The sequence below is a fragment of the Papio anubis genome, unplaced genomic scaffold, assembly GCF_008728515.1.
Source record: "Papio anubis isolate 15944 unplaced genomic scaffold, Panubis1.0 scaffold66, whole genome shotgun sequence".
In the NCBI taxonomy this organism is placed as follows: domain Eukaryota; kingdom Metazoa; phylum Chordata; class Mammalia; order Primates; family Cercopithecidae; genus Papio; species Papio anubis.
Window position 1 is genome coordinate 58,220 of NW_022166823.1, and position 26,735 is coordinate 84,954.

A 26,735-nucleotide genomic window follows, 5' to 3' on the forward strand; every position below is an offset into this window, starting at 1 on the left:
TGACACAGCAAGACTGTCTCAGGAAAAAAAAAAAAAAAGACTAAGTATTATGTATATATACCACATTATTCTCACAATATGACCCAAGCTGTGCATGCATTGGACACCCATATTTCTGATACAGATATAGGATCCTCTCCCAGGACCCTTGAACAGTGTGGTCCAGCTGACTTCCTCATAAAAGACTTTCATATACTGTATGGTTGGTATTCTTCTCATTGTCCTCATCAGCTGCTGTGGATTTTACCTCTGCTATACACTGAGGACAGACTTTCTCAAAAGTTCCTAGGTCCTTGGTCTTCCTACTGTAAGGCTCCAGCAAGTTCCTGCTACAGATCTGGGAATGCGGATATATTTCCAACTCCAAGTGAATAGATTCCATTCTGGTACTTCCCAACTACGCCCCCTTTCAGCAGGAAGCAGCCAGATTAACTGTGTTGCCCACTTTCCATAAAAATAGGATGAAGTTCGACAGTGGGGAATTCTAACAGAGTATTGCAGCTTTGAAATGCATTTAAAAACTTTTCTCCCTTTCCTCCCCAATCTCAGAATGTGGCCTTATATGTTAAAATTCTTCATCTCTCCCTTTCCCACCAGGTACTTCATGCACAGTGCTCCCTTGTATAATTGTGCTTACTTAGAATTCCAGGGACTAATTTTAAAGCAAAACAGACACAGAGACTAAACAAATCAGCCGCGCAATCCTCCCACTTAGGGGCAGTTATGAACAGTTCATCCACCACCCCTGGGCCAATATCAAGATGATGCAAACTGGACTCCAGATGGGCAGATTACTCAAGAAAACCATCAGAAGACGACATGCAAGACCTGCACCTGACTGCACCGCTCCCACTTACTTCCCACACCAAGTTTCCCTCTTAAACTCCCTCACTCAGCCCAAAACGTTGGAATGGTCTTTTAAGGCATGAGCCTGGCCATTTCCCAATTGCTAACATTTGATTAGTAAAACTGCTTTCCTTTCACTACATTTTGCTTTTCATGTTTTCAGCCTCTGAGTAGCAAACAGCTGGACTTACGCCGGTTACACATCCATAACACAGGATTACATGCCATATAATGAGATAAAGCAAACAAGATTTAGCTGTAAGGGATTATCATCAATTTTATCAAAGTGAATCACTTTTACTTTGATAAAATTGAAGTCACCATAATTTTTTGAACAGTTAAAATATCATCCCAACCTTCCATGTCACAGTAAACAACTGTTAGCATATTAATATCCTTCTATTATTTCTATGCATATAATCACATCATTAGGTGGACAGACTTCTATTAATTGGATCCATCCCAGGAAGGAGCTAACCTAGTTTTCTCATGAACAATGTTTTCTCTGGTCATTATAGACCTGTGATCATCTTAATGGCTGTATATTATAAGGATTTATCAAGACTTACTCAAATATTTTACTGACATTTTCCTTTTTGAATTCAGGATAAAGATCCTTGTGTACAATCTTTCTCGCTTTTGTCACAATCTCCTGAGTGAAATTTCTAGTGCTAGGACCGCCAGGTCAAAGAGTATTTATTGTCCACTAATACCAAGAGGTATTAAGCATAGAATGCTGTGTAAACAGTAATCCATCTAAATCATTACATTGAATACAATTTCAAGGTTGGGCACAGAGGTTCACATCTATAATCTCAACACTTTGGGAAGCCAAGGTGGGAGGAATGCTTGAGGTCAGGAGTTTGAGAACAACCTGGGCAACATTGCAAGGCTCTATTCAACAGAATAAATAAACAATAAGATAAAATTCCAATAAAGACCCAACAGGTTTCTTGCCCTGCCACTTCCTTTTAAGGGGATAAATGTGACAAATTAATGTGCTTGAAATCTGCCAAAGCTCCTTCTAAAGTGGTCTAGATGCAGGAAAGACTATACGTAGAAAAGCAAGTAGACCTGAACCTGAATGAAAATAATGAAACCAATGATTAACAATTCAAGTTTACTAAGAAACTTTTTGTCATCAGTAACTACTTTTAACACTTTCAGAGTTACAGTAAAGCTTAGTGTCCAAAAATTCTAATCATGTAAATTGCAGGGTCACATTAGATAAAAACAGTATTGTTCAGTCTAAAAACTAATGACGCTAAAAATCATACTGTACACAACTAATACACTGTACAAAGAACTAAGGCTGAAGGATGGGAGCCAGTCGTGTCTTTTTTCCAAATCTGTATTAGTATGGATGGCAGTATTACACACTTTTCAGTACTTACTGAAACTAACGTTATTAAGGCTACTTGTAGGATTCCTCTTGAATATAAATTAATATAAATTTATGGTACAAAACAGACTAGAATTTTCAAGTATTTGTCCTAATTATAGGTATTTTCTTCACTTTCTTCAGTAATTGCTGGGCCCTATTATGAGCTAAGCACAATTCTACATGGTAGAGATACAGTGGTGAAAAACACCTCCTTACATAGAGGTTACATTTTAGTTGACATCAATTTTTTCTGTCAATCATATTTTTGTTAAAGGAAGGCCTCTCTCCTGCGCAGACTCTGACAAGACTTTTCTGCTGTGTTACATCTTGAGAACTGGGACACTTGGTAACTCTGATATAAACACTGATCATATTTACAGAACAAAGTTTTCTCTCATCTGTGAAATATGACGTTTGTAAAGAATCATGTCCTGACCAAGTCTAAAACACAGCATTTGAGAGACTTCTTCCCCGTCAAGATTCTTTGAAGCTTCTAGTTTTACAAGAACTTTTCAAAATCATCAGCATGGACTTCCCAACGAAGACAAAGATGTGAGCTCTAACTGAAGGCTGAACCACACCTCTCTCATTTCTACAGATTCCCTCCAGTGTGGACTCTCTGATGGTAGACGAGATGTGACCTCTGACTGAAGCCCTTACAACAGACATCACATATGTAAGGCCTCTCTCCAGTGTGGACTCTCTGGTGTGTGTGAAAATGTGAGGCCTGACTGAAGCCCTTCCCACACTGCTGACATGTATAGGGTTTCTCTCCCGTGTGGACCCTCTGATGAGCACTGAGACCAGCACTCCAACTGAATTCTTTCCCACATTCCTCACATTTAAATGGTTTCTCTCCAGTGTGAATTATCTGATGGACTTGAAGATTTGACCTCTGGCTGAAGGCCTTACCACAAGTGTCACATTTATATGGTTTCTCTCCGGTGTGGACTCTCTGATGGGCTTGAAGGTGTGAGGCCTGACTGAATCGCTTCTGACATGCATCACACTTGAATGGTTTTTCCCCAGTGTGGACGCTCTGATGGGCTTGGAGATTTGAGGCCTGACTGAAACCCTTACCACACTCTTCACATTTGTAGGGTTTCTCTCCCGTGTGGACTCTCTGATGATTGTGAAGATTCAAGCTCCAATTGAAGCGCTTCCCACACACTTCACATTTGTATGGTTTTTCTCCAGTGTGGACTCTCTGATGTGCTTGAAAATATGAACTCTGACTGAAACCTTTACCACACACGTTGCATCGAAATGGTTTCTCTCCTGTATGGACCCTCTGATGGCTCTGGAAACTTGAGGCTGAACTAAAACCCTTACCACACTCTTCACATTTATATGGTTTTTCTCCTGTGTGGACTCGTTGATGACTATGAAGATTAAAGCTCAAACTAAAGCACTTACCACACTCATCACATTTGTATGGTTTCTCTTCAGTGTGGACTCTCTGATGGGTATGAAGATTTGAGCTACAACTAAAGCGTTTACCACAATCCCCACATTTATAGGGTTTCTCTCCGGTGTGAATTCTTTCATGGGCCTGAAGATGTGATCTCTGAGTGAAGCCCTTCCCACACACCTCACATTTATAAGGTTTCTCTCCAGTGTGAACTCTGCAATGAATGTTAAGATCTGTGCTACGACTGAAGCCCTTCCCACAACTGTCACATCTATAGGGCTTCTCTCCTGTGTGAATAGGCAAATGAGCATAAAGATGTGAGCTCTGATTAAAGCTCTTACCACACTCGTGGCATGTATAGGGTTTCTCCCCTGTGTGGACTCTCTGATGAGTTTGCAGATTTGAGCTCTGACTGAAACCTTTACCACATTCATGACACCAGTAGCGTTTTTTTCCAGTACGAACACTTTGTTGAACAGGAATACGTGAGGTATGACTAGTGTCCTTCTCGTGCGTACTATACGCTGGAGACTTCTTTCTCAAGTGTACCTGCTTATGAAATTCGAGACTGGAGCTATCATTGAAGGCTTCTTCACATTCATTACCCTGGTAGGTTTTCTGTCCTGTGTGAACACTACACTGGGTAAGAGATGATACCTTTAGGGTATCTTTACCACAGTCACTATTGCTGTGCGCTTTATCTCTTTTGTGCAGTATCTTATCATCACGGTGGCGTGAAATGCAACTGAAAATGTCAACATATGGAGCGAATATACATAATTGGTTTTTCATCTGAGTCTGCTTACAACTTCTCTGATAATTCTGTGTCTCATTCAGATATATTTTACTCCAAGAATTCGGAACTTTCCCAGTTGGAAATTCGTGATTTTCAATGATCCTGGAATGATCCCCTACGTGATTCACTAGAAGGCTGTCATCCACAGAAGCTTGAACAGATTCTCCTGCTCCCACCTGACAGGGGGAATCATGGTGCTTGGGGAACTCAGAGCTCTTTCCTTCAATATTTATCATGGAGTCTTGACTTCTGGCTAATTTACTCACAACATGTCTCTTGATTTGCCAGCATGAAAGCTCTCCCAGTGAAAAGCACCTTAATCCTGCTTTGTGAAGAGTCGCCATCTCGTTTTGATTCCTGTCTCCTGAAAGGATAGAGAGAATAAGGAATAAAGGACCAGAGACTGACATTAGCAAAGTAGAGAAATTAAGAAGACCTAAGCTCTAATTTTCCCCATGGAAATGTTAAAAAAACTAGACTGGCTGAAATAAATTTATAGGAGCTCCGAAAAGCAGCTGCAACCAAGAGAACACTAAATTTTTTTAAAAGCCATATTTAAGATAGAAAATTTGAGATCAGCCCAGGGTGAGTGCTTAAGGTATATCGTGGGTCTTTTCTGAGTATGTGTCTTGCTGTCTGTGTGTATTCTCCAGTATACACAACTCCAAAATGAATGCTTTGTCCAGATGTTTCCAAATTTTACACATAGTTCCTTCGGTATCGGGCTTTAGTTCGTGATGGAAATTTTCAGCTTATCTTTACCATCATGGATTTTCTTGGATTTTATGGCCTGTGGAAACACAGAACTACAGATCTAAGAATAGGACAGGGGGTAGAAACCAGCCAGCTGCAGAGCAACAAAATGATATCTCAGTAAGTACCTGGAAAGGAAAAATTGACTTCCTTGCCTATGAGAATGGTAAATTAAAAGTCACCTCTTCTTTGGCTACAGGAACTGAATCATAAGTAGCAACTACATAAATCAGGCAAAATACATGCCTCAATTATAGGCTCTCATTATACAACCTGCACAGTTAGAAATGTGCTCAAAATAACTGATAGACAAATCCATATTTATAGCTGGAGATTTCAATACCGCTTTCCAACAGCTAGTAAAGCAAGTAGGAAGATGCATGGTGGCACTCATGTAACCCAGTCCATGCTGTGAAATGGACAGCTGCCCTGGCCCCTTGGGGGTCAGAAGTCACCATGCCAAGGACTGTGTGAAGGGCACTAAGTTCCACTGGGACCCAAGCTCCAGTTCTTGAGAAGCCAAGAGGAGGGAGCATCAGACTTCCTTCCAAACAGTGGTGCTGGTAGCCTCCAAGTCTCTTCCTCCAGGCCGCCTGTGGATATGCCATCCAGAAACCAGTCCAGCCCAGCCAAGATGATGACCTGTGCCCTTGTACGCTGCTCAAAGACTACCAGAACTTTCCCAGAGTTGAGAAGGTTGATGACGCTGTGAAGACACTTGTCTTTGGAGATGGCTAACCAGTAGAAGCCAAAAATTAAGCCGAATAGTTCATAAAAAAGGACATGGCAAGCCCTGAGGACACCAGTTCCCCAGAGACTAGAATTATTGACTTGAACATCAAGGTCCACGGTTTTTTTTTTTTCTTTTGAAATGGAGTTTTGCTCTGCCCCTCAGGCTGGAGTGCAGTGGCACGATTTCGGCTGACTACAACCCCTGCCTCCTGGGTTCAAGTGATCCTCCCACCTCAGCCTCCCAAAGTGCTGGGATTACAGGCGTGAGTCACTGCGCCTGGCCAAGATCTGCAGTTACGAAAAACACATGCCGATACATTGAAAGGACAAAGCCCACAAATGCTATCTGCTGATGAACATCAACCAGAGGAAAAAGATGCTCAAAAACCTCCATAAGACCTATTATGACAACTCTGGGAAGACATGTAGGGAACTGGGGACTGAAGACACCTTTCCCCTCTGAATTATTAAACAGCCCACTGACCGTGGCTTTTGACTAAGAAGGCTCTGTGAATCCAGGTTTTCCAGAATGCACAAAAGCTGAAGAAACAAAAAAAGTCTTAGCTGCAGCAGCGGCAGCAGCAGCAGCCAGACAATAAAACAAAACAAAAACAATCAATTATGTTAAAAAGCAAACACAACCAAAAACAAGTAGGTAATAAGTGAAGATATAGGCTTGAAGCAATATTATCAACCAAGTTGACTACTTGGCCTTTACAGGACACTCTATCCAATAAGAGCAGAAAATGTTATTTTCAGGTGTACATGGAACATACTCCAAGACAGACCATATTCTAGGCCATAAAACAAGTTCTAACAGAAGCAAAAGGAGTCAAGTCATACAAAGGGTATTCTAACCACAACTGATTTAAATCAGAAATTAAGAATAGAAACATCTCTGCAAAATCTTCAAATATTCAGAGAATAAACAACATACTTCTAAATAAACTGTGGATCAAAAATAATTCAAAACTTTAGAAATTGAGTGAAAATAAAAAACCAACATATCAAAATTTCTACTTAAAGCAAAATTTATAAAGCAGAAATGTGTCAAAGAAACTAAAAACACAAGAACAAATTAAATGCAAAGTAAGCATAAACAGAAAATAAGAGAAATAGCTAGTTCTTTGAAAAGAACAATAAATAAACTCTAGCATGCATGATAAAAACAGAAAGAAGATACAAATTACAAATATCAGTAATGAAAGGTGACATAATTATAGATCCTGTATACATTATTAAAAAGATAAAGGACTTATGAATTTTATGGCAATAAATGCAACAATGCAGATGAAATGGACAAATTTCTTTAAACACACAAAATAAGTTTACTTGAGAACATACAGATAATCTGAATAGCCCTTATCTACCAAAGAAATAGAATTCATACTTACAAACGTTTCCACAAACAAAACTTGAGGCTTACAGAGCTTCATCTATGAATTTCACTAAACATTTAAGGAAGAAACAATACCAATGCTAGACAAACTCTTCCAGAAAAATGAAAAGCTGTAAATACTTCTCAACACATTTTAGGAAGCCAGCATTATTCTAACACCAAAATAAGACAAACACATTCCAAGAAAAGACAACTACAGACTAATATTCCTAATGAACATATTTATAAAATTCTTAACAGAATGTTATCAAATCAGATCTAACAATGTATAAAAAGGATAAATCACGACAAAGTAGTGATTATCTCAAGATAATCACTACTGATTTAACATTCTAAAATTAGACCTAAATGCTTCCCTCAGAAAATCAGAAACAACGCAAGTATATCCACTCTCGCCACCTTTATTCAACATTACTGAAAGTTCTAGTCAGTGTAGTAAAACAGGAAAAAAACAACATAAAAGAAATACAGATCATAAGGGAAAAAATGAGCCAGATAAATAATTTGAAATACTAATTTTAAGGAAGCTCAATGAGATACAAAAGAAATTTGAAAAGCAATACAAAAAATCAATTCAGGATATCAATGAGAAATTTACCAAAGAGAAAGAGATAGATAACTTTTTTAAAAAGCCAAACGAATAAAAACTTCTGGAAATGAAAAAATCACTGAAGAAATTACAAAATACAGTTGAAAGCATTTACAATAGACTAAACAAGCAGAAGAAAGAATCTCAGTACTTGAAGACAGGTCTTTTGAATTAATTTAGTCAGACAAAAGTAAAGAAAAAAGAATAAAGAAGAAAAAACAAAGCTTTAAGAAGTATGAAACTACATAAAGCAACCAAACCTACGAATCATAGGTATTCCTGAGGGAGAAGAAAAAGTAAAAAGTTTGGAAAACTAGTTAAGGAAATAATTGAGGAAAACTTCCTAATCTAGCAAGAGCTTTAGACATCCAGATAAAAGAGATCTAATGAACTCCAGGAAAATACATTGCAAGATGGAACTCACCACAGCACACAGTCATCAGACTAAGGTTTATATAAAGGATAAAATCCTAAAATCGGCAAGAGAAAAGTGTCTAGTCACCTGTAAAGGAAGCTCCATCAGATGATTCAACTTGTAGAAACCTTACAAGCCAGAAGAGATTGGGATTCTATTTTCAAGTTACTTCAAAAAACAAAAAAATTGTGTATCCTACTAGAATAAGCTCTATAAATGAAGGAAAAATAAGCCTTCCCCAAATAAACACTGAGGGAGTTTGTCACCACTAGACCAGCTCTACAGGGAATGCTCAAATGAGTTCTAACCATGAAAACAAAAGGTTGATACTTGCCATCATAAAAGACACAAAAGTATAAAACTCGCAGGCCTTATAAAATAATTACACAAAGAAAGAAGATAAAGAAATCAAATGGCAACATAACTCATCTTACTGATAAAGACACAGACTGAAGGTAAAGAGGTAGAAAAAGATATTCCATGCAAATGGAAACCAGAAACAAGCAGGAGTAGCTATTTTTAGATCAGATAAAAAAAAGACTTTAAATCAACAGCAGTAAAAAAAAGACAAAGAAGGTCATTACGTAATGATAAAGGGATCAATAAACAAGTAAGATATAACAATCCTAAATATATACACACCCAACATCAGGGCACCCAAATTCATAAAACAAGTATTATTAGACCTAAAAAAATACACAGCAATACAATAACAGTGGGGGACCTCAACACCCCACAGACACCACTAAATAGACGACTGAGACAGAAAATCAACAAAGAAACACTGGACTTAAATTTTAGGTCAAATGGAGCTAACAGATATTTACAGAACATTCTACCCAACAGCAGAATATACACTTTTCTGATTAGTGCATGGATTAGGTCACAAAACAAGTCTCACTACATTTTTAAAAACCAAAATCATACCAACTATCTTCTCATACCTCAGAATAAAACTAGAAATCAATTCCAAGAAGAACTCTAGAAACTATACAAATACATGAAAATTAAACATCATCCTAAACAATCTTTGGGTTAATGACAAAATTAAGACAAATTTTTAGATTTCTTGAAATGAATGAAAATGAAAATACAATATACCAAAGCAAAAGCAGTGCTAAGAGGGAGGTTTATAGCGTTAAATGTCTACATTTAAAAAAAAAAAAAAAAAAGATAAAAAATTAACAACCTTATGTCTCACCTCCAGGAACTAGAAAAACAAGAACAATCCAAACCTAAAGCTAGCAGAAGAAAGATAACAAAGACCACAGCAGAATGAAATAAAATAGAGAACCAAGGAACCATACAAAGGATCAATGAAATGAAAAGCTTGTTTTTATCTTTGAAAAGATAAAACTGATAAACTGACAGTAAGACTAGCCAAAAAAAGAGAAGATCCAAATAAACATAATCAGAAATGAATAAGGAGACATTACAACTAATACTATAGAAATACAAAACATGATCAGAGACTATTACGAACAATATACTTGAAAACTAGAAATTCTAGAGAAAATGAACTAATTCCTGGAAACATACAACCTCCCAAGATTGAACCAGGAAGAAACAGAAATCCTGAACAGACCAGTAATGAGCAGTGAGATTGAATCAGCAATGCAAAACCTCCCAAGAACAAAAAAGCCCAGGACTAGACAAATGTACAGTGGAATTCCACAAAAGGAACAAAGAACTGGTATCAATTCTACTAAAACTCTTCCAAAAAATCTAAGAGGAGAGAATCCTCCCTAACTCATTCTACAAAGCCAGTATCGCTCTGACACCAAAGTCAGACAAAGACACAACAAAAAGAGAAAACTACAGAGCAATATCCCTGATGAACGTAGATGCAAAAATCCTCCAAAAATAAACACAACCCCCCCCAAAACACCCCAAACCAAATATAATAGCACATCAAAAAGATAAGCCACCACGATCAAGTGGGTTTTATTCCAAGGATGCAAGAATGGTTCAACATACACAAACCAATAAATGTGATTAAGTCTATAAACAGAATTAAAAATCACATGATCATCTCAACAGATATGGAAAACCATTTGACAAAATTCAGCGTCCTCTCATGATAAAAACCTTCGACAAACTAGGCACAGAAGAAACATACTTCAAAATAATAAAAGTCATATATGACAACCCATAGGTAACATGCTGAATGGGGAAAAGCTAAAAGCATTCCCCCTAAGAACTGGAATAAAACAAGAATTGCCCACTTTCACCACTCCTACTCCACATAGCACTGGAAGTCCTAGGAAAAGTAATCAGGCAAGAGAAAGGCAGAAAACTATCTAAATTGGAAAAAAGAGTAAGTCATTTAGTATCTGTTTTCTGACAATCTGATCGTATACCTACAAATCCCTAAAGACTCCTCCAAGAGAATCTTAGATTTGATAAATGACTTCAGTAAAGTTTCAGGATTAAAAAAATCAATATACAAAAGTCAGTAGCATTTCTATACAACAATAATGATCAGGTTAAAAACCAAATCAAGAACATAATCCAATTTATAATATCTACAAAAAAAATTAAAATACCTAGGAATGTATTTAACCAAGGAGGGGAAAGCGCTAACCAAGGAAAATTATGAAACAATAATGAAAGAAGTTGCAGATGACATTAAAAAAATGGAAAAATATCCCATGCTCATGGATCAGCAGAATCGATATTGTTAAAATGACCATACTGCCCAAAGCAATCTACAAATTCAGTGCAATGGCTATCTAAATACTAATGTCATTTTTCACAGAATGAGAAAAAACAATTCTAAAATTCATATGGAAACATAAAAGAGCCTAAATAGACAAAGCAATCCTAAGCAAATAACAAAGCTGGAGGCATTATATTATTTGACTTCAAATTACACTACACAGCTCTAAGTAACCAAAACAGCACGGTGCTGATATAAAAATAGATACATAGATCAATGGAATAGAAAAGAGAACCCAGAAATAAGTCACATACCTATAGCCAACTGATCTTTGACAAAGTTGACAAAAACATACACTGGGGAAAGGACATCCTATTGAGTAAATGGTGCTATTTAATCCATCTTGAGTTCATTATCTGAGATCTCCTGAGATCCATGACAGATTTTAGTAATAGCCATTCTGACGGGTATAAGATGATATCTCACTATTGTTTTAATTTGCATTTCTAGAAATCACTGGTGATTTCAACCACAGGAGACAACCTGAAAAAGCTCCAAGTGATCAAAGTAGAAACAACTTGGTAACAAAATAAACAATGCAATACTGGATTATAACACAAAGTATACAATAAATACATATGAGCCCATACTGCTTACAGAATGGATATTAAGTGACAATAAGGAATTACTGTTGTAGATAGACACTGATAAATCTATGGGTGATAAGACATTCTCCAGAAAAAAATATGACATTCTCCAGAAGAAAACAGAAGGGAATAGAAAAAACAGGAACACTGGAAAGTTGATAACTGCTAAGACAGTATGGATATACAGTTTGTGGCATTATTTACTTTTCTATGTTTTTTAAGTTTTCAAAATAAAAAGTTTAAAGTCATAGAAAGGAAAACAAATAGGTCATCCAAATTATGTGTATGTTGGGGGAAGGGTGGAGAAGCAGAAATTATCCATTTAAACTATCAAGTCAATTTTCATTAACAGAAAAAGATGTAAAATGAATGTTAAAACTGAACTGAATGGTGGCATTACAAATGGTATCCTACTAAGTCATTTTTATCACATATCTCCCTCAGTTTGGTGGATTATATGATATCTTAACAAAGGACATAAGCAATTTTAGAATTAATCAAAGTTCTATGTTTTATACATTTCTGAAGTATATGGAAATATATACATGTAGACTATGATTATACAGAACACTCCACCCAGTAACAGCAGAATACACATTTTTCTGAAGTACATGCAGAACATTCTCTAGGATACTCCATATGTTAAACTACAAAAAAGCTTTAATAAATATAAAAAGATTAAAATCACACAAAGTATCTCTGCTGATCAAAATGAAATGAAACTAGCAATGAACAGCAGAACAAAACCTGAAAATTCCATAAATATGTGAAAATTAATACACAAACAACCAACAGATCAAAGAAGAAATCACAGGGGAAATTAAAAAATATCTTGGGATAAATGAAAACAAATCCACTGCAAAAACAGTGCTAAGGGGGAAATTTATAGCTATAAATGCTTACAAAGAAAAGGAAGAAAGGTCTCAAATCAACATCATAACCTTACACCTTAAGGAACTGAAAAAAATAACAAGCCATTGCCATTGCCGAGACCAAGATGGCTGCAAGACTTGCTGCCTTCTTCAAGAATGCCTGGGCCAGAGTCGGTGCTGGTTGTGTCCTTCACCATTGCAGGCCACGCTATAATTCTGCCCCCACTCAGCCCCTACACCAAGTACGCCATCATGATCAACCAGGCCACACCCTACAATTACCCAATGCCTGTCTGAGATGATGGCAGTGTGCCTGGTGCCTGGTGTCCAGCCAACCCCAGGACTCCTAGGGCCCAAGCCTGGAGTGGCTGAAGAAACTGTGAGCACCTCCACTGACAGGGAGGAGGACCCTCCCCAGTGGCTTCCAGTAAAAATGTGAAAACCAAAAAACAAAACCAAATTAAACCCAATGCTGACAAAAGAAAGGAATCTAATCTTTTTTTTTTTTTTGAGACAGAGTTCCGCTTTTGTTGCCCAGGCTGGAGTGCAATGGTGTGATCTCAGCTCACCGCAACTTCTGCCTCCCGGGTTCAAACGATTCTCCTGCCTCAGCCTCCCGAGTAGCTGGGATTACAGGCATGTGCCACCATGCCCAGCTAATTTTATATTTTTAGTAGAGGCAGTGTTTCTCCATGTTGGTCAGGCTGGTCTCAAACTCCCAACCTCAGGTGATCTGCCTACCTTGGCCTCCCAAAGTGCTAGGATTACAGGCATGAGCCACCATGCCCGGCCAGGAATCAAATCTTATGAAGATAAGAGCAAAAATAAATAAAATTGAGAATAAAGGATAGAGAAAATAAAACAAGAGTTGGCTCCTTGAAAATATCAATAAAATTGACATTTAGCTACATTGACTAAGAAAAAATAGACTCAAATAACTAAAATCAGAAGTGAAAGTTGGTATATTACTACTGAGTTTATAGAAACAAAAGGATAAGAGAGTATCATGAACAGTTGTATGCCAACAAATTAGATAACCTAGATGAAATGAACAAATTCTCAGAAACCCACAACCTAACACTGAATCAGGAAGAAACAGAATATATGAATAGACCTATACCTACAAAGGATATTGAATCAGTGATAAAAAACCTCCTAGCAAAGTCCTGGACTTTCACAAGTGATTTCTATTAGACATCTGAAGAATTATTAGCACCAATTCATTTTGCTCTTCCAAAAAACTGAAGAGAGGGGGAATACTTCCTAGTTCATTCTATGAGACCAGGATTCCCCCAATACCAAATACAAAGATACTATAAGAAAAGGAAACTACAGACCAATGTCCCTTATGAACACTGATATAAATATCCTCAACAAAATCCTAGTAAAGAGAGTTCAGCAGCATATTAAAAGAATTACACCATGACCAAATGAGATTTAGTTCTGGAATGCAAGGATGGTGTAACATATGAAAACCAATCAATGTAATATACCACACCAACAGAATGAAGAAGAAAACACATGATCATCTCAATTGATGTAGAAAAAGCATTTTACAAAATTAAAAATCTTTTCATGATAAAAATATTTAAAACAGGAATAGAAAAAATCTAACTCAACATAATAAAGGCCATACATTAAAAACCCACAGCAAACATCATATTCAATGGTGAAAAATGGAAAGCTTTTCTTCTAGTACCAGAACAAGGCAAGGATGCCCACTTTTACCATTTCTATTCAACACGATAGTACTGAAAGTTCTAGTCAGAGATATTATGCAAGAAAAATAAAGAAAAGTCATCTAAATTGGAAAGGAAAATGTAAAATTATCTTTGTTCACAAAAGATGTATGTAGAAACCCTAAAGATTACAGAAAAAACCTGTTACCAATTAAATATTGTTACCAAAATCACCCAAAGCAATCTATAGATTTAATGCAATCCCTATTAAAATCCCAATTTCTTCTTTGCAGAAATACAAAAACTCATCCTAAAACTCACATGTAATTGCAGGAGACCACAAATAGCCAAAACAATCTTGAAAAGAAGAAAAAATACGGAGGAATCTTTTTTCCTTTCTGATTTCAAAACTTATTATAAAGCTACATTAACCAAAACTGTCATAAAGACATATAGGCCAAAGGAACAGACTAGAGAACTCAGAAATAAACTCTTGCATGTAGGGCCAAATCATTTCTGATAATGCTGCCAAGACCATTCAACGACGAAAGGACAGTCTTTTCAACAAATGGGGCTGGGAAAACTGGATATCCACATGCAAAAGAACGAAGGTCAACCCTTACCTTACACAAAGATCAACTCAAAATGCATCAAAGCCCTAAATGTAAGAGCGAAAACTGGCTGGGTGTGGTGGCTCACGCCTGTAATCCTAGCACTTTGGGAGGCCGAGGCGGGTGGATCATGAGGTCAGGAGTTCGAGACCAGCCTAGTGAAGATGGTGAAACCCCGTCTCTACTAAAAGTAAAAAAACAATTAGGCAGGCGTGGTGGCAGGTGCCTGTAATCTGAGCTACTCGGGAGGCTGAGGCAGGAGAATGGCTTGAACCCAGGAGGAGGAGGTTGCAGTGAGCTGAGATCGTGCCACTGCACTCCAGCCTGGGCAACAGAGTAAGACTCCGTCTCAAAAAAAAAGAGAAAAAAAATGAAAACCACACAACTTCTAGAAGAAACCATATGGCGAAAGCTTCACAATGCTGGATTTTATAGTCTCTTGGATGTGACAACAAAAGCACAGGCAATAAAAGAAAAAAACAGACAAACTAGACTTCATGAAAACTAAAAACTTTTTTTTTTTTTTTTTTTGAGATGGAGTCTCACTCTGTAGCCCAGGCTGGAGTGCAGGGGCGTGATCTTGGCTCACTGCAACCTCCACCTCCTGGGTTCAAGCAATTCTCCTACCTCAACCTCCCAAGTAGCTGGGATTACAGGTGCCCGCCACCATGCCTGGCTAATTTTCTTTATTTTTAGTAGAGACAGGGTTTCACCATCTCAGGCTGGTCTCCAACTCCTGACCTCGTGATCCACCCACCTCGGCCTCCCTAAGTGCTAGGATTACAGGTGTGAGCCACCACGCCCAACATAAACTTTTTATATCAAAAGACACTGTATCCACAGGGTAAAAAGGGCAACAACCAGAAAGGAGGAAAAGATTTTCAACTCATACATCTGATAAGGAACTAACATCCAGAATATATAGAGAACTTCCAAAACTCAGCAACAAAAAAACCTGATTCAAAAATGTACAATGGACTTGAACACATATTTCTCCGAAGAGGATATATTAATACAAATGGCCAATAAGCATATGACAAGGTGCTCAACATCACTAATCATTGGGGAAATGCAAATCAAAACCACAATGAGACACCACTTCAAACCCATTCAGACGGATATTATTTAAAAAAAAAAAAAAAAAAAAACAGAAAATAACAAGTGTTGGTGAGGATGTGGAGAAATTAGAAACCTTGTGCACTGCTAGTGGAAATGTAAAATGGTGCTGCTGTTGTGGAAAACAGTGTTCAAGGGTCAACTGTACTATAATGAAATATTATTCAGCCATAAAAAAGAGGAAAATTCTGACACATGCTACAACATAGATGAACCTCAAAGATATTAGGCTAAGGGAAATAAGCCAGACACAAGAGGGCAAATATATAATTCCACTTGAGTACGTGGAATGGTCAAATTCAGAGTCATAAAGTAGAACAATGGTTAACTGGTGCTGGAGAGAGAGGTGGAATGTGGAGTCATTGTTTAACGGGTACAGAGTTTCGTTATGAACAACGAAAAACTTTTGGAGATGGATCGTGGTAATGGCTACACAACAATGTAAATGTACTTAATGTCACTATATACTCAAAAATGGTTAAAATGTTAAAGTTTTATGTTATATATATTTTACCACAATTAAAAAATAAATATATGTGAATAAGCCTTGGTGGTATAGTGCTTACACATAAATTCAGGCAAATTAAGGACATGGAGAGTGAAGGGAAGATGGAATTTTTTTTTTTTTTTGAGACAGAGTCTCGCTCTATTGCCCAGGCTGGAGTGCAGCAGCGTGATCTTGGCTCACTGCAAGCTCTGCCTCCCGGGTTCATGCCATTCTCCTGCCTCAGCCTCCTGAGTAGCTGGGACTACAGGCACCTGCCACCACACCCAGCTAATTTTTTTTTTGTAGTTTTAGTAGAGATGAGGTTTCACCGTGTTAGCCAGGATAGTCTCAATATCCTGACCTCGTGATCTGCCCACCTTGGCCTCCCAAAGTGCTGAGATTACAGGCATGAGCCACTGCACCCGGCCAGAAGATGATATTTTAAGAAAGCCTCTCATGAAATGACTTCTGAGCAGAGGTATGAATGAAATAAGGAAGAGGGGCTGGGCGCAGTGGCTCACGTCTATAATCCCAGCATTTTGGAGAGGCTGAAGTGGGCAGATTGCTTGAGTCCAGGAGTTCAGGAGCAGCCTGGACAACATGGGGAAACCCTGTCTGTACAAAAAATACAAAAATTAGCCGGGTGTGGTGGTGTGCACCTGTAGTTCCAGCTACTCAGAAGGTTGAGGTGGGAGGATCGCTTGAGCACAGGAGATGGAGATTGCAGTGAGTGGAGACTGTGTCACTGCACTCCAGCCTGGGCAACAGAGTGCGACCCTATCTCAATCAATCAATCAATCAATCAATCAATCAATCAATCAGAAAGAGGACAGAGGTTTAAGAAAAAACAGCATTCCAGCCAGCGAACAGAAAGTAAAAGGCTGTGATGCAGATGTCATATTTGAGGAACAAGTGAGGATGGCAGAGACAAAGGGAGGGGAAAAAACAGAATACTAAAGCTAGGTGAGTAGGCAAACATTATACAGTCTTACAAGCTCCTTAAATACACTGGATTTCAGTCAGTGAAATGGGAAGCCAGTGGAGGGTCTGAAGCAGAGAAGTGACATGATGTGACAGATGTTTTTATTCTTTTTTTTTTTTCTGAGACAGAGTCTTGCTCTGTCACCAAGGTTGCAGTGCAGTAGCGGATCTCGGCTCACTGCAACCCATACCTCCCAGGTTCAAGCAATCTCCCCATCTCAGCCTCCTGAGTAGCTGGGAATACAGGCACATCCATCACATCTAGCTAATTTTTTTATATTTTGTAGAGACACGGTTTTGCTATGTTACCCAGGCTGGTCTTGAACTCCTGACCTCAAGTGATCCACCTGCCACAGCCTCTCAAAGTGCTGGGATTAGAGGCTTGAGCCATTGCGCCCAGCCATGACAGATGTTTTTTAAAAAAATCTCTCAGCTGGGTGGAGAAGAAATTATCCTGAATAAAGGAAAAATAACAGCTGTTAACTATGATTCCAGCTGCACAGTTCTCACCTGAATGCTTACCTCTTTGGGTCTGAAACTCTTTCATCCAAAGCTTTTCTTCCCTCTCCAACTGGGATATCATATCTGGTTTGAAGGACTGATGTCCTATAAAAAGATAGTATTTAAGTGAAAATGTTGAAGTGTTAAAAGCAAAGAGTACTGAAAAATTCTGGTTCCAATCACATGATGTAAATCTCCTCCCTGCCCCTCCATGCAATGTTCAGGAAACATCTTTTTTTTAATCACAACACATTATAAGAAATACATTTACTACCATTGGAAATACATTACCCTATGTAAACTATTGAAATAAAATATTAAAGGACCTGTTTCTAATCTGTATCTGTTTTCATCACATCCCTTACTGCAAGCAGCAGCAGTTATTGCCACAATATGCACCATTCTGGCTAAGGGGCTCTGATATTGTTACTCTATTTTATTACAGAAATGCTGATGCAACTTACTAATTTCCTGACCCACCAATGGATCATGACGGACAAGTTTAAAGAAAGCAGGAGGAGCCAAGCTCAACTGTTCTTTTATAGTTCATTTCTAAAAGAAAATCATTTGTCTTGGAACAAAGGCCAGAAACATCTTGTCTCTATGCTCTAAAGAGACAGAAAAACTCTAGTCTCTGAGCAGTCCCAAAGCCTTAACAAGGGGACAGAGGCCAGGAATGCCACTAACATCCCAAAATACACAGGATAGCCTGATACAACACAGAATTATTTGGCCCAAAACATCAATGGCATGGAGGTTGAGAAACCCTGCTGAATTACAGAGGGTGCCTGTCCTTACCCACTGAAACCAGGTTCCTAAAGTTCTCCAGCATCACATCTCGGTACAGCTTCCTCTGGGCAGAGTCCAGCAGCCCTAGCTCCTCCTCAGTGAAGGCCACAGCCACATCTTTGAATGTCACTGCCTCCTAGAACATCAAGCACATGTAACCTCAATCTCGTACCCAATGGCCACTGGCACCTAAGCAACTCTTTCTGTAGAGTTACTATTCTTTCCTTTCCACAATCACACCAAAAATGCTAGGGGGAAAAAGGAAAATACCTGGTACATGTAACGTGGTGCCCTTTGTATAGTTAAATCCCTAGAACTGTCATTGTTAAATCACGGCATACACACATTTTACCATTTGACTGATAGCACCAAATTTTATAAGAAATTTTGCATTAATTTCTTCCCAACAGTGTTTAATGGTACCTATCTTCTCTCAGTGGATAGTACCACTATTTTGTCAATCCAACAGGCCTTCATAAAGCTCTGAGACAAGTATGCAGTTCATTCTCTGGGTTCTCAGGAACATGCTATATTGGTCAATTGCAGCAGCATTTAGGGTCAAGGTTAACAGTGCAGGCTCTTGAGTTTGACTGCCTTAGTTCACATTCCAAGGGTCTATCCACTGTTAGTTTTGTGACATTGCTCAAGTCACCTAACTTCTCAATACCTCAATTTCCACATCTGTATAAGAAGACCTCTATCATAGGGTCCTTGAAGGGATTAAATGCGTGAATACTATAAGGAACTTAGGACACTGTGTGACATACAGTAAGTACTCAATAAATGTTAGTCATTACTCTTATTATCATCACCATCATCTCTTTCATCCCATTCATGGCTGCATGATAGCTCACAAACATGATCTACAATATATTTAACCATTCTAAATAATGCACATTCGATCATTTTAAATTCAAAAATGACAACGCCACAAAAAACATATTTTTACATAGATCTCGGCCAGCTCATATGGTTATTTCCTTAAGATAAGTTCCGGCTGGGCGCGATGGCTCACTTCTGTAATCCCAGCACTTTTGAGAGGTCGAGGTGGGCGGATCACTTGAGGTCAGGAGTTCGAGACCAGCCCAACCAACATGGTGAAACCCTGTCTCTACTAAAAATACAAAAATTAGTTGGGCATAGTGGCGCAAACCTGTAATCCCAGCTACTCGGGGGGCTGAGGCAGGAGAATCGCTTGAACCTGGCAGGTGGAGGTTGCAGTGAGCCAAGTTCATGTCACTGCACTCCAGCCTGAATGAGAGAGCAAGATTCTGTCTCCAAAAAAAAAAAAAAAAAAGATAAGTTCCAAGAAGTGGAAATTACATTGTAAAAAATATATATACACCTTTGTTTTGCTGGTCTTTGTTTTGCTGGTATAATGTTAATTTTCTCAACTAACTCTTCCTGTAAGAGATTGTAAGTACTCCCGATTCTCTGTACTGTGGCCAAAACTGGACCTTATATTATTTTTTTAAAATCTTGAACAATTTGGTGAGTGATATAAACAGCTATTTAATTTTTTTAAAGATGATCTGATATTATTTTTCTTCACATATTGCCTTTCCTTAATCCTATTGGGATTTTTCATGTATCAATAACATTACTATTAAGGATATTAAGTCATTTTCTAGAATATATAAATTCCTACCCCTGCACCTGTTTCCTATTTGTCTCATAAATCTGTATATGGCATTTTTCTGTATGGAAATTAACATTTTTATTTTTTACACTGCTCATCCTTACATTTGTTTTGGCTGGAGTTCTGATCATCCACGTACTAAACAACTTGATGACACACCTGGCAAAGAGTCATGCACTGAGAAAGGGAATCTGGTGAAGAGCAATGTTATTTTTGGAGCTCTTCATCCACCAGGACATGCCAGGGACACATACACGTGTAGCATAGCCTCAGGTCCCTGAATAGTCTCTTCTGTTTTTTTCTTTTTTGAGACAGTCTCACTCTATCGCCCAGGCTGGAGTGTAGTGGTGTGATCTCGGCTCACTGCAACCTCCGCCTCCCAGGTTCAAGCAATTTTCCTGCCTCATCTACACGAGTAGCTGGGATTACAGGTGTATGCCATCACGCCCAGCTAATTTTTGTATTTTAAGTAGAGATAGGGTTTCACCATGTTGACCACACTGGTCTCAAACTCCTGACCTCAAGTGATCCACCCACCTCAGCCCCAAAGTGCTGGGATTACAGGTGAGCCACTGTGCCTGGCCTTCACCCAAATGAAATACCTGAAACTTCTGGCTTAGGCACTGAAAGCTTTAACTTCAGCTGGGCATTGAGTGGACTTCACTAAGTCTAAAGGTTCACACCTGTCTATGTTTAAAATGCAGGTAAGGCCATCTACATCCTCACAAAGCTGTTCCATGGAGCAAATTTCCTGGCGAATCTCCAAGTGCTATAAAACTTTTAAACTAAGTATGTACATCTTTAAAATATAATAACATGTTAATGAATAAAACAGATACTTAACTATAATACAAGGTTTTACTTAGAATTAAAGAAAGAAATCTAGCTCTTGTTTGAAACTAAAATTACTTTCTCTGAGTTTGGCATCAGTCAGATGCTACTGCACCAAGCTATACTTTATTCTTTCCATAAAATGAGGTGTCGTGTACGAGAAAATGAGTCTAAAACTTTAAAGATTTAAAAAATGGTAGAATTCTCAAAATTCCTATTTGGGAAGAGAAGTTATATGGGGAAAAACTGCTATTGTCAATGTCCTTAAAATGGCAAAATTCATAGATTACATGAACATGGAGAATGAGGAAAAATAAAATCAGGTAAACGATGGAAAATGACATGATAAAACGTAGGTGATATAAAATTAAATTTAAAAAACTCAAAATTGTACGTAAAGTACGATTATATATATTTGTGAGTGCAAATGAAAAGGAAGGTGGGAAATTATTGGTAAACATATTTGTAATGTGACAGTTGTTTTCCATTTAAAAAATGTATCTGTTAGGCCAGGCAGGAGGATCACTTCAGCCCAGCAGTTCAAGACCAGCCTGGGCAACACAGGAATATCCCCTCTCTATTAAAAATAATTAGCCGGTTGTGGCGGTACGTGCCTGTGGTCCCAGCCACTCAAGAGGCTAAGGTGGGAGGATCTATTGAGCCCAGGAGGCCCAGATTGCAGTAAGCCACTGCACTCCAGCCTAGGAAACAAGGTGAGACTCTGTCTCTAAATATATATATTTAGAAATTTATATTTACATATATAAATATATTACACATAAATAGATTTTAAAATATTTAAGATATATATATATATAAATGTTTATACTATTATTTGGAAATAAAAGGCAAGAGCCTGGCATATAACAATCTTTCAAGCACCTTTCGTTCCCTTTACTCTTCCAAATGGGAAAAATGTGTCCAATCTTTGTGCAATGAGATGTCATTTTAAGAAACAGAAAGGCAAAATAAACTTACCTGGAACTTGGTCATTTTCCCCCTCTTCCTTCCGGGAAAAGGCAGAGTTCCGGGGGAGTGAACCTGGGGGAGGGAAAGGCATCATGAGATAGGTTAGGGATGCCACTAGTCAACATGGCACTTTATGTGGCACTTTAGAGAAAGGTCTCCCTTTCTCTAGGCAGGCACAGTTACACACAGCTTAGTGAGAACGGGAGCTGGATCCCAGCTACCACTGGGCCCCCTCACCCAGCTGCTTTTGTTCATGAACATTTCATATTAACAGACCTAAATCAAATGCAGCTCCCTGCGTACTCCTTCTGAATCTTAGTCTCCAAGGAAATGAGACAAAGACAGGCAGGGTAATGTAACAGAGCCAAAATGCCTGGCTTCAAATTTAGGCATTTCTACTTATTTTCTACTGATCAGTATAAACAGTATAAGCAGTATAAACCTTAAGTGAATTATTAATCTCTCTGTGCCTTAATTCAGTCACCTGTAAATGGGGAAAATAATGCCTGTATTCTCTATTTCCTGCAGCTTCTGACAAGCAAGTGCTATTATGCTTCATAAAACTGCCCTTTTGAGTATGCTTTCTAGAAAATGAATTTTTCAAGAAACCCAGAACTCAAAGATAATTGCTCTGTCCTGTGAGTTACCATGACCCTCAGAAAAGTCTGTAACTGTGATTGGTTGTCTAACATAATTAGGTCCGTTGGTAATGACAGTTAAACTGCTACGGATTTTTTTTTCCTCCAATAGATGTAATTACTTGCAAATGTTACTCAGCTGGAGGAGCCTCAAGAAAGTCTCTTTTTCCATATGCATGAAAGCAATGACTACTAAAACCCTAAAACTCTCTAAGAAATGCTGTTACACTTAAGTTAACCACACGGGATTACTGGTTATAACCACATACTGAACATTTATTAGCTCCTCAGGACACCTCTGGCACTCTGCAAATCTGTAATGACGATAGCTTCTCTGAGATAAAACACAGAGGACATTCCCCAGGCTCCGGCTGGAACTAATCTCCTGTCAAGAGGCTAGAAAAGTACAAGAATCCAGGAACGGCCCCACCTCAGGCAAGGATTAGAGAAGGGACAGCGGCTCCGTAGCTGGATCTCCGACCCCATCCCAGGTTCAGAGGAGTTTCCAAACAACAGGCGTATTTTTGAGTATAACAGAATTAACGGCGGCATCCAACATTTTCCTATGCACTGGTTTTAAGCTTATTTCTATAAAATCTCATTTAATTCTCACAAGAACATCACTGGGAACGCACTAACCCTTTACAGGCACGAGGAAACTGAGACAAGGAGAGATTAAGTAACTTGCCCAATATTTTGCCGCGAGGAGCAGGCAGGACTGGCTGGTATGTGCGTGAGGCTGGCTAGGGCAGCAGAGAGGGCGGGAGACCCTCAACCTCGAAGCACGACGCAAGCCCGCCCCCAACGCAAGAGGTTCCGCCGAGGGGACGCAAACTCCCGCAGTCTCCCAACCCTGCCCTCGAGCGCGGGCCACAGCTTCTCTTCCCCAAGCCAAGGACCGGTTCATCGCTGGCCCCACGCCCAGGCCAAGAGGGCTCGGAGAAGTCTTGGAGACCCGGAGCTGACTCACCTCCCTGGGAGCTATCTCAGGTCCGACCTCGCCTTCCTGGAGCGGAAGTGCCTGCGAGTGCCCACGGTTCGTGGACTCCACTTCCCAGAATTCCTAAGCGGAAGCGTCTCAGAGTTCTCTCACTCCTGGACTACAGTTCCCAGAATGCTCCAAGGGTCGCGCTTCCCACCAGCTGGGTTTTGTTTTGACTCAAGCCGGTTGGGTTTGAGACACTTCTCTGGCGCTACTACTGTCAGATTCCTTTTAGTTTTATTCATTTTAAAAATTCATGAGAAAATAATTGTAAAATTTTTAAAGTGATGGCATATAAAAGTGAAAAGTTCAGCTTGTATTATGAAAATAAGCTAGAAACCAAAATTTTTAGCAGAAACAAAGGGTAGGCTAAAAATGGGAAGCGTAAAAGTGACTTAGGCTGAGCTCCGATGGACGCCGAACGTTAAGGAATACCAGATCTCAAACTTGTGTCAAATGCCGGCTCCCCGAATATCATCAACTCAACCTGTTGATAAGACAAACAACGGAATTTGTTGCTGATTGCAGCAATGGAGGACAACACTTCGACGGAGCGTTGGCACCTTCACAGAGAAAGTGTCAAGGCAAGGTTGGAACTGATTGAGAACTGGATGTTTAAGGCGGGTCTTTCATTGCAAGGGATTTTATTAGTATTGCATAATGATCATGATACTACAGTCCGGGATTGGTGGATATAGCAAGGATTTTTGGTACTTTCTTTGGAAGAGATTGAAAATTTGATGGGTCTCTGCGGAAGCATAATGAACAATTAAACAGTTTGCTTGGGCAGGAATCTCCTCGAATAAAGGCCTGCTGATGAAGACAGCTGAACAATCATGTTAGTGCCGAAAGTAAATTGTGATGAAACGGGAAAAGTTCGCTTGTCCCCCTCCCAGGGCATGTAATGGGGGTGTGGCTCGTTTCTTCGTGCCCAGCTGCTCAAACCTCTAGAGGGAGCCTGCACACGGCAGGTTGCAGAGCTCCAATCCAACGACAGTGTCTAGGGGTGAATGTTTACAGCTCCTGAAGCCCCAGTGGGCGTGTTTCACAGGGTACTTTTTTAGTTTAGCCATCCATAGGAGGCTTGTGTTAGCTCAATTAGACCCCTGCCTTATCGCAAGCACAAGAGGGGTCTTGTATCCCAGAGATTCTTGCCTTGGTGTACCAGAAGAATCGTATCACACATGGGCTTGGAGAAAGAGTGCAAGGTTTTACTTGCACATAAGTTTACTTATGAATGATCTATGGGGAAAGCTCTTCCCAAATACCTAAGGCTTTTCACCTTTCATGGGGATCGGGCTAATGCACAGCTGTTCATTTGGAAGAGGGTATTACAATTCATGAACTCCAGGGCTTAATCTCCACATTTGCCTAAGTTTGGAGGATCCTGAGATTTTTATTTTCCTTTACATACCCAATCTGCTTTAAAAATTTCCTGATTACCTAAAAGTATCTTATGACTGGTTTGTCAAATCAATATCCAGTCCATTCATTTTATTTATCTACTTAGGTGTATTTATTATTGAACACTACTGCATCATCCCCTTTTTCAGACCCTGGCCTGTTGAAGGAATTAGGTCAGTTGTTATGATGTTACACATTCTGGATTTCTCCAACTTTTTTGGCCTCTGTCCCTAGTTCCTGGGAGATGGCATTTAAACTCTTAAAATATCCTGAATTATAGAAGCTGTTTGTTATTCACAGTGGGCCACTCACACTCTATCTGACAGATTGTCTCTGACAGAGACACATCATGGGCCTCTAGATAAGTTATGCTAGTGAGATTACTTCAGATAGGTGCTGGTTACACCAGACAGATCGATCATGTGATTTGAAGTTTACGACTCTGAGCCAAATAACATCAGCCTGTGTAGAGGATGGGGGCTAGAGATTGAGTTACACGTCAGTTCTCAATCACACCTATGTAATAAAGCCCTAATAAAATCTATGAACACAAGCTTGGATAGACGACTTTGGTTGGCAAGTATTCTCATACAGCTGTGTGCTGGGAGGGTAATGTGTCCTGATTCCAAGAGAAAGAACCATGGAATTTTCTATCTGGAACCCTCCCAGACCTTGCCCTATGCATTTTCTACCTTTGGTTGGTTTTGATTTGTATCCTTTTGTTATAATAAAGCTGTAATTAATAAATATAATTTTCCTGGGTTCTGTGAGTTGTTTCAGTACATTATTAAACCTGAGAGGCTAGTGATCAGAAGTGGTCAGCTGGTCAGAAGTGAGGGTGGCATGGAAACCCTTGAACTTGCAGTTTGGAATGAAAAAAGTCTTATGAGGACTGTGCGCTTAATCTGTGAAGTTTGACCTAACACTGGGTAATTAGTTCCAGAAGTAATTACACCACTTAATAATATGGGCTAATACCTTTATGAACCTCAGGGCAGAAAGTATTTTGTTTAGAGACAGGGTCTCATTCTGTTGCCTACATTGGAGTGCACTGGTGAAATCATCATAGCTCACTGTAACTTTAAACTCCTGGGCTCAAGTAATCCTCCTGCTTCAGCCTCTTGAGTAGCTAGGACTACAGGCATGTACCACCATGCCTGGATAATTTTTTAACGTAATTTTTTTGTAGAAATGGAGTCTTCCTATGTGGCAGAGGCTGGTCTCTAACTCTTAGCCTCAAGCAATCCTAATCCTCCCACCTCAGCCTTCCAAAGTGCAGAGGATTACAGGCATGACCACCTTACTTGACCAAAGTTTTCTTAATATGTGCATACCTGGGAGATATTGCAGGTTTGGGTCCAGACCACCGCAATAAAATGAGTATCTCAATAAAGTGAGTCACATGATTTTTTTGGTTTCTTAGTGCACATAAAAGTTATGTTTATACTATACTGTAAACATACCATTTACCTGTGTAATAGCATTATGTCTAAAAAAAAGGCAATGTACGGCCAGGCACGGTGGCTCACGCCTGTAATCCCAGCACTTTGGGAGGCTGAGACGGGCGGATCATGAGGTTAGGAGATCGAGACCATCCTGGCTAAC

The 26,735-nt window shown here is 39.2% G+C and overlaps 1 protein-coding gene and 1 pseudogene across 3 annotated transcripts; one reads left to right on the forward strand and one right to left on the reverse strand.

Moving 5' to 3' along the window:
• On the reverse strand, positions 1–26,213 carry LOC116273410 (zinc finger protein 235). 3 transcript variants are annotated; one of them, XM_031662448.1, is made up of 5 exons: positions 23,715–26,213; positions 22,116–22,178; positions 18,677–18,803; positions 17,888–17,983; positions 1–4,801 (listed from the first exon to the last, which is right to left on the reverse strand). In XM_031662448.1, exons 2-5 carry the CDS (start codon positions 22,128–22,130, stop codon positions 2,823–2,825), a joined length of 2,217 nt encoding a protein of 738 aa, XP_031518308.1. In that variant the 5' UTR covers positions 22,131–22,178; positions 23,715–26,213; the 3' UTR covers positions 1–2,822. The 3 variants fall into 3 exon arrangements, with proteins under 3 accessions (XP_031518308.1, XP_031518310.1, XP_031518309.1); XM_031662450.1 differs by having other exon boundaries at positions 17,900–17,983; positions 23,715–26,212; XM_031662449.1 differs by lacking the exon at positions 23,715–26,213 and adding an exon at positions 23,175–23,683.
• Positions 12,464–12,983, forward strand: LOC116273412 (annotated as a pseudogene).
• Positions 26,214–26,735: the final 522 nt, after the last annotated feature.